The following is a 19663-nucleotide window of genomic DNA, read 5'->3' as shown; positions in this document are numbered from 1 at the left end:
GTTGGCAGCTGCCACCTGCAATGTGTAAAGCAGAAGCTTTAGAATGAGGTGGCACTTGGCCTGCACCATCTGTGCCTCTGTAGCCTCAACAGCAGAGCAGAATTCTTCACGTGCTCTCAGACTGGACCTATATCACTTGTATGGCACTGAGCCTCATTTTCAGCTGGTGTAAGGATTTGAACGGAATAAAGAATCAATTCAGTTGAGAATCTCATATATTGTCACTATCTTGAACCTGAAAGTTAAAATAAAATGTGACTAATGGTGACTCTGAAGTTTATTGTTATGAAAATTGGCATTTAGAGATGCTTTAGGCCTGAGGAACTACAGCAGTAGCCAGAACTGCATTATATACTTGCTACACCAGCTCATGCATTAATAAATCAGTTGGATGATACATTTCTGGTGGCCGGGTCGTTGTGACCGTCAAAATCAACTGATTAGGTTTTTAGTGATCTCAGCTAAACACCAATGTTGGTTTTTGAAGCAGTGTTATCAGGCCCAACTGAGAATATTCTGAGCTGTAAAGGTAAAGAACACACACACCTCTGCCATGAACTAACACGTGGACTGATGAAAATAAATGCCTAAAATAATCAGATGGGAGAGAAATGTTATTTCCCACCTATACTGCTGACCAGTTCAGCATGCATTTACTCATGCCACACGTATGCACTCTTGAAGCATAGATGAGTGTATGACAGAGTGGATATTATGCTCTGCTAAACAAGCTCAGTGTCACCTACCAGGTGCCTGGTCACCTCTGAACTTCCCCACATCACACAGATTGAGGCTGATTCCCTTCAGATCAACTATAAAACGGAAGGATGGAAGGACAGGAAGGGCATATATGCATGGAGATAGCACACAGGGGTGCAGTGAGCACACCAGCACCTGGCCATGCCCTGGGGAGCCTTTCCTTGTGTTGCTGCTCTTGGGAAAACCATTCCTGGGTACCTACATGCTCATCATGCCTGACTTGCACCTCCCACATCATCAGCAACAGGGAAAAAAGGTCCAAAGAAAGAAAAGGAGAAGAAAAAAAAAAAAAAAAGGTAAAAACCCCACCCCAAAACCAAACAAAAAAACAACGCAAGCCTAACCAACCAACAGAAAAAACCCAAGATATTACCTTGCACAGTGGGAACAGCTAAATGCAAAGAACTATTAGCAGGTGCTGGTGACAGATGGCATAAAGTAACTGCTAAAACAGAGGAGGAACTTGGAAGCACAGGTCTTAATAATTTTCAGCATGCAATAGTGATTTTCTTTTCTTTTCTTTTTTTCTGTGTCTGTTTGTGATGATGACTGTCTCATTTCTGTAATTACCAAAGGTGTCCTTCTTGGTCATGTTTTTCTCATCACAGCAAGGGTATAGTGCTAATGAGTTTTTCTAAGAAACAGAGATATATACTGGCAGTTCTTCAAACTGTAAACTGGAGCAAAGGCATTTCTGTTGTGAGAAAATCTCAGCACCAAATCATAATCAACCCTGTTACCCACTGGTTATGAGAAAAGGAGGGTAGAGAGATGCAGTTACTTGAAGGAAAGGTTACTGTTGGGTTTGGTTTTTCTTTAGATAACTTTTCTAATTTCATTCAATTTGTCAATAAAATCCCTAAGATGTTTATAGTAGTTTGTGACAGTAACCATTACATTTTGAAACATTGTGAACAAAATAGGAAAAAACTTTTCCATTTAATTAGTTTAAAAGCAAGCTGTTGATTAAAACAAAAGAACGAGTAGGAATCGTAGCTTTTCAAAACCTTGAATCAGCAACACTTTATCAATGATGCCACACCATGTGACAGTTCTCATAAGCTGCAGGCTGTACTCAGCACAGCATTAGTTTCCAATACTTTTCCCATGCTTTTATCCAGCCTAATCTGGGGTGTAAGATGGTGCAACATGGAATTTCTAATTCTCTCTAGTTTTTCACGTTGTGTGATATTTTGCGACCAAATCAATAGAGCACAGCCTAATATACTCACTGTTTGGAATAAAAAAAATAGATAAAAGCCCCACAATGCAGCGTGGGAGACTAAAACAAGCCAAGGAAGGAGATGCTTAGCAAAGAAAACTTCATCCAGAAACAAACTGTAAGAGGCAGGGAATGGTTCTACCTGAATTATGTGACAAAGAAATGCCAAAGCATACACAGGTAAAATATGCTCAAACAAATTCTCAAAAAAGGAAGGATATGACCAAAAAAAAAAAAAAAAAAAAAAAACCACAACCCCTTAGTATTTTGATACCACATGCCTTGCACTTTCTTATGCCACCTTATCCTGACATATGAGAATTGTGCTCTCTCCTGTAAATGGCACACAGCCACAAGGTAGGAATCCACTGCCTGAGGCTTTCTTTAGAGTGTGTGGAATGGCAACCAAGTTGTGGTGCTTTTTTTCCCCCCCAGTCTCATTTCTCGCAGCAACCTTTACTTATTCTTTCAAGTCAATCTTCCATAGAGTAGCCTTTTGTATCTACCAGGAAAACAACGTGTCGCTGAGACAAACAACATCGTGATTCATGCTAGAAGCAGAGTTCAGTGTCTGCTGGCCCTCAGCCCAGATCCTGAAGTGCCCACTCTTATTTTGTAGCCTGCATTACCATAAAAGCAATATTTTATTAGCAGAGAATTTCAAACTCTTAATGTACGTCTGGCTTTTTATGGCTGCATAATGTGTGCAAAATTCAAGTCTTTCTTTGCTTCCTTTTCACTTCAAACCAATGAAACACATCCTGGCTGCAACACCAGCCCCTTTTCTTTCCAGAAGTATTCTGGCATCCTCTTTGATATTGTCTTTTTTCTTGGAATAAGGCCGCCTTCTCAAACCTGTTCACCTTCTTCCACACTATCACTTTCAAACACCTTTTATAACAATTTTCATATAGTTCAGCTTTCACTGAACAGTCAAGCTACAGGGAACCACCTGAATAAAAATAAAGCAAAACAGGGCCCCCAAAACATCATAAAGCTACCAACACCTCTCTGTTATGCAACTTTTCAGATTTTAGTATGAGACAAATAATGGTTCATCATTAATGCAAGTATCAAGGGATTCACCAGCAATGACACTTGCTTGAGAGGAAATCAATGCTCTTTTGTGATGTGACCACACATATTTGTGTTTAAAAAGATGATTAAAAGTGGATAAAGGGCCCAGGAATGGAGATAGGCCAAGGAAAATCTGGCTTAAAACTTGCAAGCATTGAGTCCATGCCAAGTAATCTGCTTAACCAAGGAAAACCCCAGTAAACAGCCTATTTCCTGAAAAGTGTACAGCAGTTCTACAGCCAGAAATTCCCCTTCTGACTTGCAAATTGAAACACTTTTCAACAGTGACAACAAAAAAAGGAGCAGACTTAGTGCAAGTAATTTGAACTCATTATTCAACATCACCAAGAGTTCTACGTAATGGAACAGTAAAGCATAGGATAAGCCTTGCCAAGTTGTCATTTTCCAGTTTTCACTACTGAAATAAAAGTGCTCATGGTTGGAGGTGATTGGTAATGGATGGAGATGGTTAAGAAATAGACAAATACATTTTTCATCTTCCACTTCCATGCTTCAGAAAAATAAGAAGAATCAAAGCCAATATAGCCATGTATCAAACCAGAAACAAGGGAGAAAAAATACAGCTCACAAAAGAATCTACAGCAGAACCAGCAAATGGACTTGGTCCCAGCTTGTGCCTTCAGACACTCCCAAGACTATATTGTTTTAATCAGATTTATAGTAATGTTAGACAGCTAAACTGTCAGAGTGCACACATGCCATACTGTTCCATAATTATGATGGGTAGCAAAACATTGCATTTCTTTGTGAAGGACCACCATTCTGCTGTGATCTGTGACACCTGGAGAACAGGGGATTGTAGTCTTTGCAGAGCTACCACCATGGGCAAAACTCTATCATGTATAACACACAGCTGTTCCCTATTCAGCTGACCAAAACATTTGCTTCCACCCTGAAAAATTTCCACAAATGGCCATGCTTGGCTCTTGCCTGATGAATCCTGGCAGAGACAGGATCATGAAGGTTGTGGTCTAAGGTCTGCATCTTTATTTTACATGTAGTACTTCTGAGACGCATTGAAAAGCATAACATAACAAAAGACATTTAATACCATCTAGATCAGTATGACAAGAACATCTCCAGCAAATTGCAGAAAAAGCAACGGAAATCACTTAATCCACAGTGCCTGCTTAATAACAAAAGAAAAGAGGGCACAGGGAAACCACTATGGAAGAAAACATTTTATTTCTGTGTCTCTCCATGCTTTTTAAAAATCGAGTACACAGTTGTACAGGTGTCACAGGGAGGAACAAGTGCTTGAAGTGTAAGAGCAGCTTTTTGCATGAAACAAGCAATAGATAAAGCCTGAGTTTAAAATACAACATGTCAGGGTTGCTTTCCAAAGCCCCATCCAAAAAAGCAGCGCCGCTCCATCTTCTACATGCATATAAATTAACCATGGAAGTGAACTTTGCCCAGTATGTTTTGTCCATTTTTAAAGGGTCTAAATGTTGCAATTAGCTCTACAACCCAAGTCCCACTCCGTGGTGTAAAGCCCCTCTACCACTTCCATAACTCAGGGAGTGCTCCTGGCAGCATTGACCTGCACCACACGTGGGCAGTTCTCAAAGCAGCACAGCTGGGGGACCTGCACCCCAGGGAAGATGTGCTCTTACACACTTGTGAGGATTTACCAATTTTCACTTCCTCTGCTGGACATTAACCTGTGATCATAGTACCAGGGATAGCCAAAAGGAAATTGATCTCCATTTTAAAGGAGAAAATTAAGATAGTATCATTCATAACATACATGTTTTCCTGACATATTTCCACATTTGTCATATGTTCAAAGTTTAACTGGCAAACATAATCAAATCTGTCTTCTATCCTATTGTCATTGTCAGGGGGGAAAAAAAAAAAGAGGCTTTTCTTCAAATAGGGAAGATGATTTAAGCAGAGTTTCTCTTTCTCACCAGCAACAAGTTGTATTAGGCAATCAAAGACAATCTTCAGAAAGCCACAAATCAGACATTATGAAATTATATTCTGGGTGTCTTTCTTCCTCTTTCCTACTTAAAATAAAACTGAAAGGGAACACAGTTTTATTCACCCAAGAACTATTTCCTCCAAAATTTCACTGCTTGCTAAATGATTTTAAATTTAAAAAACCATAAAATTTCCCGCATATTCAAAACCCATGACTATTTTTCACTTTTGTTTTAACTATTCCAAGTTCATATTAAAAATAAAAGTTTTAACATGAAATAATGCTTAGTTCCTAGAATCCTTGCAAATCCCCTTCTAGAGTAATAGTATTAATAACCACCTTTCCAAGGCCAGATTACTGCCCATCTTGCATCAGACCACTCCACTTGGTGCTTTCTTTCTCCTGACAAGCATCTGCTCCCTTTAGGTGAAAAATAACTAAAATCCAGCAACAGTTCCCTGTTCCAGGTCAGAATCAATGGCACTGACAAATGATAGTAACAAACCAATGCCAACCAAGAGGACACACCAAGATAACTTTTAACATTATAATGAAGTGCAAGTCAAAATATAGCCAATATGCAGATACAAAAAAAAAAAAAAAAAAAAAGAAATCCATATTCATATGTTGCAGCAGCCTTGCCAGAGCTTAGAGATAATGCACAGCAAAACTAAACTGCAGTAGTAACATTCAGAACTGGACTCTGCTGCTAAACATGTGGAGCCAATCTTTACATATCAAAAATGGAAGCGAAAAAAGTGACTCCTTCCAAAGTCGGTGACTTCCAATGGCAAAGGAAGTCTATGGCTGTGCTCACAATTAGAGGCATGAATTACAATCTAACCACATAAGACCCATCTTTCGTTCAACAGCACTCTTACAGCTTTCTAGGGAAGTGTAGTGCTTTCTAACTTGAGGCTTGCAGCATAAATGGGTTTTTTAGGAAAAAATAAAACCACTCGAGTTCACCAATAAACAGCTCTTAAACAGTGAAAAAATATATTGGGACATCATAATATCTCTACAAGGAAGATGCAGAAGACACATAAGTACTATATCCTCTAACATCAAGTTTTGCACTACTATCCTCCAAAATTCTCTGATTTCTATGGGATTTTATTAGCTTTTTTCTCTTCTCCTCCAAATCATTGTAACTGGGTGAATGATGAAAAAACCCCATGAGAACTTTTCTTACTCCCACAGTAGTTTCCCACTTCTCCAAAAATAAACATACCATTATGTTTTTACACTTGCTGTGGGTTCCACTACATAACATTCTGAGAGGGGCGGGGGTTTCCACTCTACAGACATACTGCAGCATCAGTGCTAGCAGGAAGCTGCTCTCTTTACAAAAAAAGGGAAGTTGCCTGTCTGCGGTGTTTTGAAGTCACAGCCTGCCTTTAACCCTGTATGGGCACATCCTCCTTTCCCCAAAGTCAAGTGTGGTACACGCAAGAAACTGAACAAGAAAAGAGAGTAAGTGCTGATCACATCCACACCTGTGCCTAACACAACTCAGCAACTAAAAGCACATCTTGCTAGTGTTGGAAGTCAAGATGAACTTTGCCTTGGAATACTTTTGGTATTTAAAGCATGCCAGGCTTTACCAAAAAAAAGTCTTTAAGTGGAAGCTTCATAAGCATAGCTGGCCTCCTGGTAACCGTGTTTACTGATAGCCAAAACTAAGTACAACTGTATGCTCCTGCTGCTTTAGGTTCTGGTGACACCTGCAGCAGAGCTTGGAAGGCCTGCCAGAAGATTTCTTAATATTTATAGAGAAGCCATTTTCATCCTCATAGCTATGGGAGAAGCTCTCCCTAATCAGGAATACATTTACTGTTTCCAACAAACTACAAACAAACAAAAAACTAGAAAAACCCCAACATTTTCACTTCAGTTCCAGCATGAAATGAGAGGCAGCATTTCTTCACTGATATTATTAGCACGTAAAAATCTTGCATCATATGAAAGTAACAGAAAAATCCAACTCAAAAATGCGTTTTCTGTATTTCTTGCTTACTTCCTATCTTTCCTTCTGTTTTGATAATGAAAATCAAAGAAATAAGATTTTTCTTTGAAAACATTCATTTTGAATTAACTTAGAGTTTAATTAAGAATACAAGGACCCTAAAAGTTATTTAAAAGTTGGTTTAAGCTAAGAGCTGATCAAGTACTGAAAACAAAATTCATTGATAACACCGAAACACTCAGGATAATTCAGAGTTGAAGGTACAAGTATATGAAGATTAGTCCTTAATGGCTGTAAAGCTACTCTCACTCTCATAACTGACACTTACCCTACTTGGGGTAAATATTTATACATTCAGTCACATACTATGCTTTTGGGCAAATAACTGTTAATTTTTAGTCGGATTTTCAAGGGAAATGAGTTTTGTGTGCTTATTCCACTTGTCTGTTAAGTTCCTCCCATACTTAATCCCAGCAAGTAATTAAAATTTGTAAAAGGTAGAGGTCTCAATGGTAAGAAAAGTAGATGTCTCAGAGAAGAACAGCTCAGGTTAGTGCCATGGCTGAAGTCAAAGCACTTCAGCTGTAACAGCCCTCTGTGGCTGGTGCCAGCCAGGATGCTCACAGCTCTGGTTTAATTCCACATTCAGCAAAAAAAGGGCCTTGAAACTACAAACTGACCCAAATCAGCAGTACTAATCACAACATAACATTCAGCTTAGTAATGCAGCAACAGTGAATTTCCTGAAAATTCAAAAGAAAAAGAAAAAAAGGGGGAAAATAATGCAAGTCCCACTAAAAACCTACAAGTTGGTTTTCGAGTTGTTCTGTGGTGAATAATCTCTGTGTTTACAATAACTACAGTGTGTCTTTGAACAGCTCAAACCTGGATTGTCTTCAATCCTTTTTAACTTTGGTGTCAACAGAGCAGCTGCCAGTTTCTCCATATTCTTTATTTTTATGTCACATTTAAACATATACAGTTAAGGACGTCTCCATCATCCTGATGAGATATGATTGTGCTGTCACTTTTCTTTATGCTGTGATAGTACTTCTCAAGAAGGAAAAAAAAAAAAAAGATTTCTTATTCTTATATGATCAAAACTGCACTAAGGAATAAAATTTTCAATTCCAAGGTTTTTGTGAAACAGTTTAATGATTTGTCAATTTAGCAATATAAATATTGGTATTTTACTAGAAATAACTTCTTAATGACTATTAAAAAACTGCTGTTACTGGTGGATTTGAGTTGGGGGGGGATTTAACCTTTCCAACTCTTCCTATTGCCTTTCTCTTGGCACCTAGTGTTTAAAATCCTGCCTTTTCCCTTTTTTTGTATACCATAATTTGTGTTATTTCCTTCTTATAATCTTCCCCTCTCTGAAAATATGTATGTCAAATTTTAGTCTTTTACTACAATGCATTTTCAGTGCAAATTAGCAGTGTGTTCTAATAGTAATCCATTGCACCCCTCATTTTAAGGGGAAGGAGGCAAGACACATGACAAAAATCATAGAGTGAAATAGCTGGAAGTCCACCCACTGGGAAAGGCTGGATGGCAGAACCACTGTGCAATGCTGCTGTAAAGAAATGCAAAGTAAGTATTATTTTACTTTATATGAGTCTTACATAATTTTTTTTTTAAATTTGAAAGCACCAGTGTAGGATAATTTATAGTTAGAGAATTATATTGTTCAGAAATCACATTGAGCCATCTTAGACTTGAATAAAATTTAGTTCAGACATTAGAGAGCAGAAGAACGCATCTTGGAACTATGTGAAGCCAAACTGTGCACTAGGAAATGCAGGCAAGCACACTGCAGTAACAGTTCATTGTAAAATTCAATATTGTTGATATTTACTTTCAAAACACACTCCCCTGCCTCCCATCCTTTCCTTCTGTCACTTCAGACAAATCTGTGGTTAAGGCATTCCGTGCACCTCAGTCGTCCACTTCTCAAACCTCATCTAAACACACACCTCACTTGGTAAAGCAAAACCATTCTTATCCATCACTCATGTCCGTTGCAGAAACCTCGTCCTCTGCAAGCCTAAATTAAGTGTATTCCACTGACCTCTTCCAAAAGTATCCTACTAGCATGTAATCACATCCCTATGTTCTTAGCTTCCCCTTCTAAACTGTTGCTTCACATTTCCTCTATAGAAATGCCAGTTCCATTTCCATAAAATTTTTTTGTCATCGTCTTTTGCCATCACCTCTGCTTTCTTCCTCATTCTTCACCGATTGTTCTGTTTCCCCAGTCTGCTTATTTCCACATCCTTATTAAAATTTCTATACCTTTACACAAAACAAAACAAGACCCCCCTCATCACTAGCATTATGCCTTCAGTAACTACAAACTAAATTACCTACACAGAATATTCCTTTCATTATTTACTTATTTGCCTCTGCTTGGAAGATTTTACACTGTAGACATATATGGAATGGAGAGAATTTCTCATTTCTTATTATTACTGATTCAGGTCTCCCGACAGAACACATCTACAATTCTTCCTGTATGATTTAAGTGAGCTTCTGAAGAATTTCTGGTATGCATTGGACATTACTATGCAAAAATCAAGTACAAAGAATGGTCAAATAAAAGCTAGTTTAATTCCAGAGCGTTAGTTCTGAGCTGTCAGATCTCCATAGCATACACTCTAAACAGTTTCTAGGTAGCTTTGTAGGAATTTTATTTTAGAAAAATCAAAACAAAACCGGCAAAAAACCCCAAACCAACAAAAACTCCAGAAAACAACAAATTAAGTCATACTACACCAAAACAGGAATTTTGGAGAAATTTTAGCAGCAATGTTATAAGAAAACAGCCAGTTAGAAATGCCTGCCCAAAATCTACTTCCTTTCCTTCACAACATCTTTACACGGGTCTTAACCAGCAAGTCAATTCCTATAACCCAAAACGCAGAGGAAACAGCGGAACAGCCCTGGTTTCGCTGCAGCTTAAGGGCAGCAGGAATGGAAGTTCCCAGTCCGTGCCCAGCACATGACACCTACGTAATGGAGGGCTGAGGCTCAGAATTTCCTCCCGTGCAGCACCTTCCGCAGTACTTTCGTTTTTTCTGGGTATAATGGTAACGGGAAGCCGGGGCTGCCCACACTCCCTGCCCGAGCGCAGCCAGAGGAGTGGCACAGCAGCTCTTGGCTCCTGGGCAAGCACAGAGCAGGGACAGGCTCCGGGGTGCCCCAGCTGGGAGAGGACATGGTCCTGGAGAGCCAGGTAAGTCTGCACAGTGCTGTGAGCTCTTCTGTCTGCTCCATGTTCTGCTGGTGCTTTAGGAGGCTCGTTCGGCTCCAGGAAAACCACAGTGACAGTAGCTCTGTGCTGGGTATGGCAGGGTTCAGCCACCCCCAGACACACAGCCATGCACGACACAGTGATTTAATGCTATGCTACAGAGAAAGCACACTTAAAATTGTGCTTTAATTTAATTTCAGGTTATACATTCACTGGTTATTCTGTGCATTGCGTCGTGCTTGGGTCACTTGTAATGAGTCGATGCCGCGCAGAAGGAAGATTACATGGCGGTAGCTTTACGCAATGGTGGTGTGGAGAAATGGAAACCGAGGTTAATATTTTATGTTACTGTGATCTGTGAACTTTTTTTTGCTCTGGAGTGGTGTAACAGAAAAGACAGAAACATAGATTTGAATGTTTGAATGAATATTCACCAAGTGAGAGGGTTTCAGTATTGTACAGGCGGGTTTAAAGTGATGCAGTACACCGCATCACAAACACAGAATCAAAGTTCTCTTGCAGGGATGTTTGAATTTGTCCTTTGGAGTCAAACCCATCCCAAGCTCAGGTGATGTTTCCAGAACATGAGTAGTCAAGTTTCAAATATTTGCAGCAAAGATAGGTACTTCTTCTCAAAGATTTCTCTCAGTCCCTCCTTTTCCAAGTTAAGCAGCAACGCTGAAATTTCAAGAGTAACAGGGCATTTGAATTGCAACATGCACCTGCTGTCACCTTATGCAACAGAATAAAAAATATTTTCTGTAAGATCAAAAAAATAGGTTTTATTTTCAAAAAATTGCAAAGGGATGCTTTCATTTTAACTTCTGCTACACCAAAACCACTATCATGATACCTTACAGAGAAATAAAGGTTTCTGCTGCAACAAATAAGATCCAACTCTGGACTAAGTTTCTCTATCTGGCGAATTAAAGCTTTAAGTGGATTGGTAGGGACCTGATGCACATAAGTCGTGCAATCCCTTGAGAAATTATTTTCAAATTAACTAATAAGATATTGCACTGTGTATAGCTTATTAGAAAGAAACATTGAGCAGCAACAGCACATAGCTACTGTACCTGGGATTTAAAAGCCGGATTTAGCTGTCATGTCCATAATTCTTAGTGCATTGGTTATGTAAAGGAGTAGGTGAGAGGAGGGTTTAGTTTCATATTAAGGAAAGTAAAAAGGCTCTGCAGAATGTAATTGCAAGATTAGTAAAAAGTATAAGGCAGCTTTGCTCTGCTATCAAAGAGCATACAAGCTTTACATATCAAGGCAATTCATGGAAATACTCGTATAGAAAACTTGAATAATTGAAAATGAGATTGGTCTTACATTAAAGGATAAAGCAGATGTTTTCATATTAAAAAATCATATGTGTAGCGAAGAACTTGGTAAATTTTCACAGGAAACTTTAAAGGTTAGTTCCACAATGGGAGGGAATAATATTCAAGAGCTTTTTTACCAACCCTGATAGTTACTTTAGTAATATCTCTGCAACTTTCTAGATGTTCAAGAGATCTACATGTCACAGGATTTCTATGCATGAGAACATTTTGACAGTAATTGCCATTCATCTTGAGGGGGAAAGTTAAAGGTAAAGAGACAAAGCAAGCAAATGCCTTGAGAATAATTTTTAGACAGAGAATCACAGTATGGGGACAACACTTAAGAACAGAGAAACTATAAAGGCAACAGATGAGGTGAGTAGTTGAACCTAGCTGGGCAGAAAAAGGGGAAATCATAAGAATTAAGGGTGAAAACTTGTCAGTTCTGGTAATATATACAACCCTGATCACAGAAAATGAAGTTATCATAAAAACATTCTTTAACAAAGCTTCTGTTTCAAAACTAGAAGGGCACAAAAATTTGAGATTGCACACCAGAATGCATCAGTGAAGTCTACCAAGGTAGCACTACACCTAGGGTAAAGAAGTGCTAAGGGAGGAAATCCCAGGGAAAAAGTAATCATTGATTTAGCCTCATGCAAAAGTCACCTACGGGGCACAAGTGATTTAGTTGTATGTGATTGCAAAAAGGGGCAATTAAAAATAAAATTTAAAACCATTACAGAGAACTGGAGTGAAAGTGCTTTGCTTAGAATACATATAAAGACAGGGACTACTGCTTTCTAATTTGTGAAACCAACTTCAGAACTTCCCCACTGAAACAGAACAAGTTACCATTTTTTAATGCAGATGACATTAGAGGAACTGAAAATATAATAAATGCATAAATGGTTCACGTGGAAACAAAGGTTATCAAAATAATTATTTGATGCTTTGACACGGAAGGACCTCTAGTTTCAACCTTTAGCTGCAACTGTCATGGACTTAGATTACCCTTTGTCACACAGCCAGCCTTGCACCAGCCCTTGCACAACTCCTGTCCTGTCCTAAGGAGACACAGATCAGCCTTGCTGTCACATCCTATTAGGAGCTAAGCTGATAAAACCTACTGGGATTCCAAGGTGACATCGCTTCTTTCATTACGTTTGTCACAATATTGATTAGATTAAGGTCTGGAGCCCATCTTTGGCCTGCCACTGACCCATCACATCTCCTGGGAAATTCTGCAGAGTAGGACACAAAATTGAAAATGACTGGAACAATAGAGATGTTCAAGATGGTCATAGCTCATGGGACTCACACAGATGTGACAAGTACTGATTTTTACTAACTATGCATCCTAATACATTAATCCCAAACTTGACGACTACATATTATATTATCTCCTCCACAGTAGTCAGCCTTCAGGAGCCTAATGGCATGAAAATAACCCACCAAAGATTTTCATTTCTTTCACTGGAGTAAATAACAACATGGTCGAAGTGCTGCCTAGCTAATTTTCCCTATCAAAATTTTAAAGAGTAAATAAAGAGCAGGTTGGTTTGCTGTCTGTGTAGCAAACCTTGTATCAGTTGTCTCCCGTGGCATGTTTAGTTTTAGATGTTTCACTCACACAGGACAACTGAAGATTCAGTTCAGAGAGCTGCACAGCTGAGCCATATGGCATCCACATAATCGCAGCAGTTAACAGCTAAAGACCCCTACACCTGTTCTTACGTGTTCAACAGGCTTTACTTATTGGCATTAAACACTTCTAATATAATACATTCTCTGTGTTGATAGAGGCTTTGTATGTGACAGATTTGATAGTTCCAAAGGCAAAAAGGACTACTCCGAATTGCCAAAAAAGTTTTCAGATTTAGACAGAATGAAAGTTAGTGATTTCTATTTTTTTTTTTAATCTTTTTCAGTATTAGATCAGCTTTTCCTGTTTCACATGTGGGCTGCTTTACAAATACCATCAGTAGGCATAGCTGAACTGCAAGGAGCCTGAGCAATAAGTTCAGTAAATGTCACTCCTTTTACCTACACCTTTACCTCCCACATATAACACCCACTCCCTCTGACAACACCAAACCTATGGTTTGAATTTTCCTTTCTTCTAAGTGTTCCCTCCTTCTCCTTATCTTCACACAGCTTTGCAAAATAGGATAGCTAAGCAATCAGCATCCCATAAGTAAAATAAACATTGCTATTTGCAGTAGGGAAGCTGTAGCACATCTGTCCCATGCAGTAAAACACCTGTCAGAAGAGGACACAGTGTGATAGCCCAGGAACCTCAGGGTCTCACGGAACAAGAGCTTCCAAATTTGATTCTTGTACGCTTCGAAGGATAAAGCAACATGAAGCAGAACAAGAACAGTGTATTTCATTCAGTTTAGTATGACAGAACACTGCTTGTTTTATTTCCATGGGAGTAGAAAAAACATATCAAGAAGGAAAAAAACCAAACATCCAAGATTTTTTTCTGTATAAAATGTTATTTCTTAAACATGCAAATGAAAACACATATTTCAGTTTGCTGCTTTGATCTTTTCACAACTGTTAAGATTCCTTTAAGTCCTAGAGATCCTCTCACCCTGTTCTTAAACTAGCCATTCTTTTTTTCTTTCAGAAAAAAAGGAGTCGAGTTTCTCTTAATATAATCCCAGCTATTTTTTTTAATAGAAATTTTTTGTATGCTACTGAAAGATTTGACACACAATTAGCATTCCATTGAAAAAGACTTTAAAAATTAAGACCACACAGAGAAAGAACAATACTTGATTATGGGTTTAGTTTAAATAAACTTGCTTTAAATGCACTCTAAGATATTTAAATTGAATGAGATCCAGCTATCTATACCCATAAATAATACTCCAAGCCCCAATAAACTCATCCAACATATCTTCATGCTCTGCAGAATTTTACCTGTAGGTTATTACTATGCAAACTTCAATTAAGATGCAATAACAGCTTTTACATCGAAAAACTATGGTTTGCACCTTGAGGATGTAAAAAAAGCAATATTCTGAGGACTGCCCAGGATCAATCTTTTTATGCTTTAAGGGCTGAAAATTGTGGGAGGAGGTTTCAGCCAGAACTAGAAGGTTTTCTCTTTGGAAGGGTACAGTTCTTCTCCCAAATAAAAATGTTCAGAAGATCCCTTCCTGCATTATCAAACAATATCCTCTAATTGTATTACTCTTATGCCCTTGCTTAAACCATTAAAATCTAAGTGGTACAACAGCTGCACTCTTCACACATTATAAAATAATGAAATCCTGAGCACAGACCAAAAGGAAAAAGTAACCTTTCCTCAACACCATAATATACCATTAAAAAAAAATTAAGCAGATATTTTTGTTGCACATTAATATCTTTGTTTACAAAACCCCACGACCACTTATTTTGCCCAGAATACACAACACAAATCTAAGGGGACATTTGCATTAAAATTCTTCATTCATATTAACATGGGAAGAACCTTTCCTTCCTCAAAGAAAGCAACATGCAGTACACATATGTGGAGAAAGTAACTTTTCAGAAGTTTTAAATAACTTTAGTGTCAAATAGATCTTGACCCACTTCTGTGTTTCTATATCTTCACCCTCTTTTCTGCATTCCCTCCTCACATGCACTACTTTCCCAGCTCATCCACGCCTCCTGCTGTGGCCCCAGCAGGTACATGCCCTGCCTTGATCCCGTCTCCTTACTAATCCAATATGTGGCCCAGCTGTCTTTGGCAGCATTAATTACATTCCTCTCCTGTCCTATCAATTGCTGGCCTCTTCATTACCACTGCTGGCTTTGGTTACCAGGAAGAGGATTTATTTCTATTCCCCACTTCCCTTCACTCCCCATCATCTTCTGGTCTCACCAAAGAGATGCGCTGGAGTCCTGCACATGAGCGTAAGCAAACCTCCAGCTCTGCCACCTGGTACTTTGCAACCCAGAAAGAAGAAACTTTAGCTGAAGGCTGAGAGTTCTTGCTCTGTGCAGATCACAGACTGTGACAGAAATGGACTTGACACCGCTGGTTTTGTTTGATGGTTTCTGATGTGTCTTCCCACTAGAGAAACAGAAAGCCAAGACACCCTAAAGCTACCTCTCAGCTGTATGAGTTTGATACTTTGCAGACTTCAGAAGGAAGAGGGTGAAGATGCAAAAAAAGCTTTGTCAATCATTTGGACTATGCACAGCTTGCTTGTGTCAGGGTGCTGTCCTCTCCCTGGTGATTGTTTCAGCCAGAATCTAAAGTATAAATGTGTCCCCTGCCCACAGTGCCTCTACCTGCAGAGAAAGAGCTTCCAAGTCAAGTTTGAAAAGTACTATAGAGCATGTCAAAAGAAGTGTACAGGAACCCACTTCTTTGAAATTGCTGACATTTTGGAGGATGAAAGAAGCTTCAAATCTCCAGGGCTCCCGCCTTACAGGCACTAAGAAAAAATAAATCCCTTGAAAAGAAAAGAAAAAGAAGAAGAGAAACTGCCTATCTCTGCTTTTAGAAGTTCATATATTTAAATCCCTTGAGGAAGGGAATAGTTTGGGAAACTGACAGTGAAAAATAGAAGACTGAAAATAAGTCTGATTTTTCTGATATGTTTTAATTTTATTTTTTTAATGAGAAATGGGTTTTGAAATAAATGTAATCTGCAAAAGCAATATAATTTATCCACCAAAAGGCAAGAAGTTAGGAAAACACCATCTAGAAATAGTCTGGCCAAAATTTAATTTGCTTTCAGAGACTGCACATGTTTATCATCAGCAATAGGCATCCCATTACTGGTTTTGCCACCAGCCAATAACAGAAATGCATGTTGCTTCTTTATTTTTCTTTTTATTCAAGTAATAGCCTTCCTTACAAGACCAGAGTAAGTGAATCCTAAAACTGGTACTGTAAATCTCAGTAATACATGCAACCCTTTTAGCCAAACTGGATGTTTGAAAGTAAACTAGAACAGCCCTACCTCACTGAGAGCAGCTTTGTCTCACCCACTGGTGTCTGCAGACGCAGGGCTGAACAACATCTATCACTGGCTTTGATAACCACTTGAAACAAGAAGAATAATGCTGCTCTACTTGGAGCAGATGGACAAGTTAGGATAGCAGAGCTGCAGGAAGCACACTAAGCTGAAGTGGGGTGTGACCAGACCTCTGCCTTGTGCCCAGGTCTATGGGCAGAGACTGGGGACAAATTAAAGCAATTGCCAGGTTTCTCTGACTTGTGTCATGGGGCATCCATATGTATTTTAGGACGAAAACCAGACAGTACTGAATGCTTTCAAATTATAACCAGAATCTAGTTTGGACCCATTATTTTATATTATCTTCTGACCATGCTTTTGCCACAGGAAAAAAAGCTCTGAAAACCATGTTTACATACTTAAATGAGAAAAGGAACTGCTATCCCCTTATATTTTTCATTTCTGAAGGTCTTAAGGGAGGAGTGAGAACACATAGTAAATAAATAGCTTAACAGACTGTAAACAACTAAAGCTTTGCCTCTTGCAAAACTATAGCCCCTGTGATTAATGTTTCAGGAATTATATTAAAATGCAATAACTTTCCCTGTAGACTGGTGATACCCAGGAGAAAAGATTCTCTGCCTTGAATGAGACCATGAAATTTGATTTGTGTATTCTAAAGAAAGAAATAACAATCTCTTAATTTAGATAGATTTCTTAACAAAGGCAGCATCTTCCTCTCTTGATCACAAATTAAGCAATAAAGAAGTCAGGCTGTCTGACTGCATGAAAGAAAGGGAGAATCTGCATGAAGTAGGCCTCTCTTGTAATTAATAATAACAAATTGACAGGCATTACATCTACTCTGCACCTTCCAGTATCGTGACTCAGAACTGTACTGTAAAAGCTGTACACACTGCTAACAGCTCCTTTCTTTAAGGGCTCCTTGTGCTAAAGAAAACTTGTGAACTGAGTAAAGAATTTAGGGCATCAGTCACTGCTGGACTAAGATAACATCTCAGGGTGTGAAGGGAAACTTCAGGGGTGGTTGTGGAGTTTGCTCATACCCCTTGGTACTTTCTCACCACTCAGACCAATAATTAGGCATGTGATGACTGACCTTAATTTTTAGGGAACAGACTCTAGCAGACTTGTTAAAGGACAGAGGAAAACCCATAAATTAAGATTAAATGCAGCACACACACACATGCACAGATGCAATCAGCACTAAACCAGTGCTCCAGGCAGAGGTGCCCTTACCAGGCTCTCTCCCCCTGGCCAGGGTAAGGCTGGCTCTTCCCAAATGCTGCCTTCCCCATGAAGCAAGCTCAAATTTCACCTCAAGTTTAGCAACTCTGTTCTGCACCATGGTCACTGATTAATGCCATGACCCTTGACTCACTAACCTCAGCAGTAACAAAACAGAAGGCTCTGGGCTTACAGCCCCAAATTTTAAATTGGTTTAAGGGAAGGTCCCTGCTGGGGGGCAACAGTGGAACTTGCAGAGATGTTTTGTATGAATAAACAGAGATAATTTTTACCCCTCTTAGCCTTTTCTGAAATTTAGTCGCAATAGAAAAGTAAACAGGTAACTGTTCCAGCACAGCCTTAAATAATTCAAAGAATCACACTCTGCCTACCTGAAAAATTCAGAGCAGGCCCTGTAACAGTAAACAGGTTTTTAATCAATTCTAAAATCATAAGAATACAGAAGATAGATGACACTAAAACTTAATTTATTTTCTATTCGGCAGAATTTAATAGAGCCTGAATGGCCCTCTCAAACTGAAATAGGAACACAAGTTTTAAATAAACTTCTTCTGGGCACATCTGCAGGGAACAGTTCACGATCAAGCAGTCCTTGAAATTTCTCATGCCATTTGCTGTTAGAGCAATACACAAGTTTTAACCACTGCAAGGAGCTTCAGCTGTGTCTGTTTTGTTCTTCCTAGTGATCTTAACTGGAAAAATCCTGAAAAAAGCAGGTCATTGCAGCACGGGGACTCAAACAATCCCTGTGCTTCCAAGAGGGGTGAGGCCAAGCAATGCTGGAAAATGGAAGTCAAACGTTCAGATGGCACTTGGCAAGGAAGAAACTAGTGATGGGTCCAGGCCAGCCAGGCTCTCCTTGCAGCCCATGATCCACCCAGTGCATGACACAGGACAGCGCTTCCACCTGCACATGCAACACCCAGAGCTTGGGGGCTGCAGTCAGGACCCCCTCGCTGCCTGGCTTTGGCACAACAGGGCCCCAAGGCACTCCTGAAGCACACAACTCACACAAATCCCTCGGGGATAGATCTGTTGGGAGAACTAACCCGGAGCGGCCTCTTTGAAGTACAAGGGAACACTGGCTACATTTCAAAGCAATACTAGTACCAAGCAATGAGAGGACTCTTATACTTTAAAACATGGATTTCTTAATTTTCCAAAGGGCAGAGAGTAGCAAGTAGGACTATGAGGCGGCAGAGCCATCTGGGCAGCACTGGGGAGTGGGGCTGGGCGGGGAGGCTGAGCTCCCCAAGCAGGTGAGGGAGGCCAGAGGCCGCCCTGGGGGCTGGGTCACAGGAGCACTCAGAGGGCACAGCCTGAGCACCACGGTGCATCACGGCAGGCAGCAGCACCCTTCTCTGCCTTGAAGTGATGGCAAGGAGATAAAAGCCTCTAGTGTGAAAACAAGCCTGGAGAGCAGAAGCAAACTCTTCCCCTGTACTATGTAGGCTGCTCTGGAGCCTGCCAGCAGGCACTGCCACCGAACAGCTGCAAGAGTAGGCACGGGCAGGAGCACAAACACGTAGCCTTAAGGATATTCACCACTGGCACCGGGAACAAGTGCTCGTCTGTTCCCGTGCCAGTGGCTGAGTCACAACAAGCTGACACCCTTTGGCACATTGCGCCGTCGCTTGCTGCAGTGATGGCCTTCGGATGCATCAGCAGCTCAACTCACTGCTACAGCACTGCTGCTCCTGGTACCCTCGTCCTTGTGTTCTGACCCAATTATTTTCCATTAAGTTACTTAAGGCATGGAAAAAAACCTCCAACAACCAAGTGCAAGAGGAGCAGAGGGGAACATAGTTGGTTGAGCCCATAATCTTAGAGCTACATCTCTAATTCCAGTAAAAAAATATTCTTTTTAC

The 19663-nt window shown here is 39.7% G+C and overlaps 1 protein-coding gene across 3 annotated transcripts in view; it reads left to right on the top strand.

Moving 5' to 3' along the window:
• RASGEF1A (RasGEF domain family member 1A) overlaps positions 1-19663 on the top strand; it is a 155761-nt gene that overhangs the window by 93601 nt on the left and 42497 nt on the right. The window contains exon 2 of one of the 3 annotated variants that reach the window (XM_042033170.1): positions 8457-8571. The exons of 1 other annotated variant lie outside the window; for it this stretch is intronic. In XM_042033170.1, the coding sequence (XP_041889104.1) occupies positions 8530-8571 (42 nt within the window). In that variant the 5' untranslated portion in view covers positions 8457-8529. Of the gene's footprint in view, positions 1-8456; positions 8572-10126; positions 10214-19663 lie in introns of those variants that run through there. One more of the 3 variants, XM_042033172.1, reaches the window with a different exon arrangement.

This window comes from Corvus kubaryi, unplaced genomic scaffold (genome assembly GCF_017639235.1).
Source record: "Corvus kubaryi isolate FWS band 111438036 unplaced genomic scaffold, C.kubaryi_AGA036_p1.0 37357, whole genome shotgun sequence".
In the NCBI taxonomy this organism is placed as follows: Eukaryota; Metazoa; Chordata; class Aves; order Passeriformes; family Corvidae; genus Corvus; species Corvus kubaryi.
The sequence above is the reverse complement of the archived record's forward strand: the minus strand, read 5'-3'. Positions and strand labels throughout refer to the sequence as shown.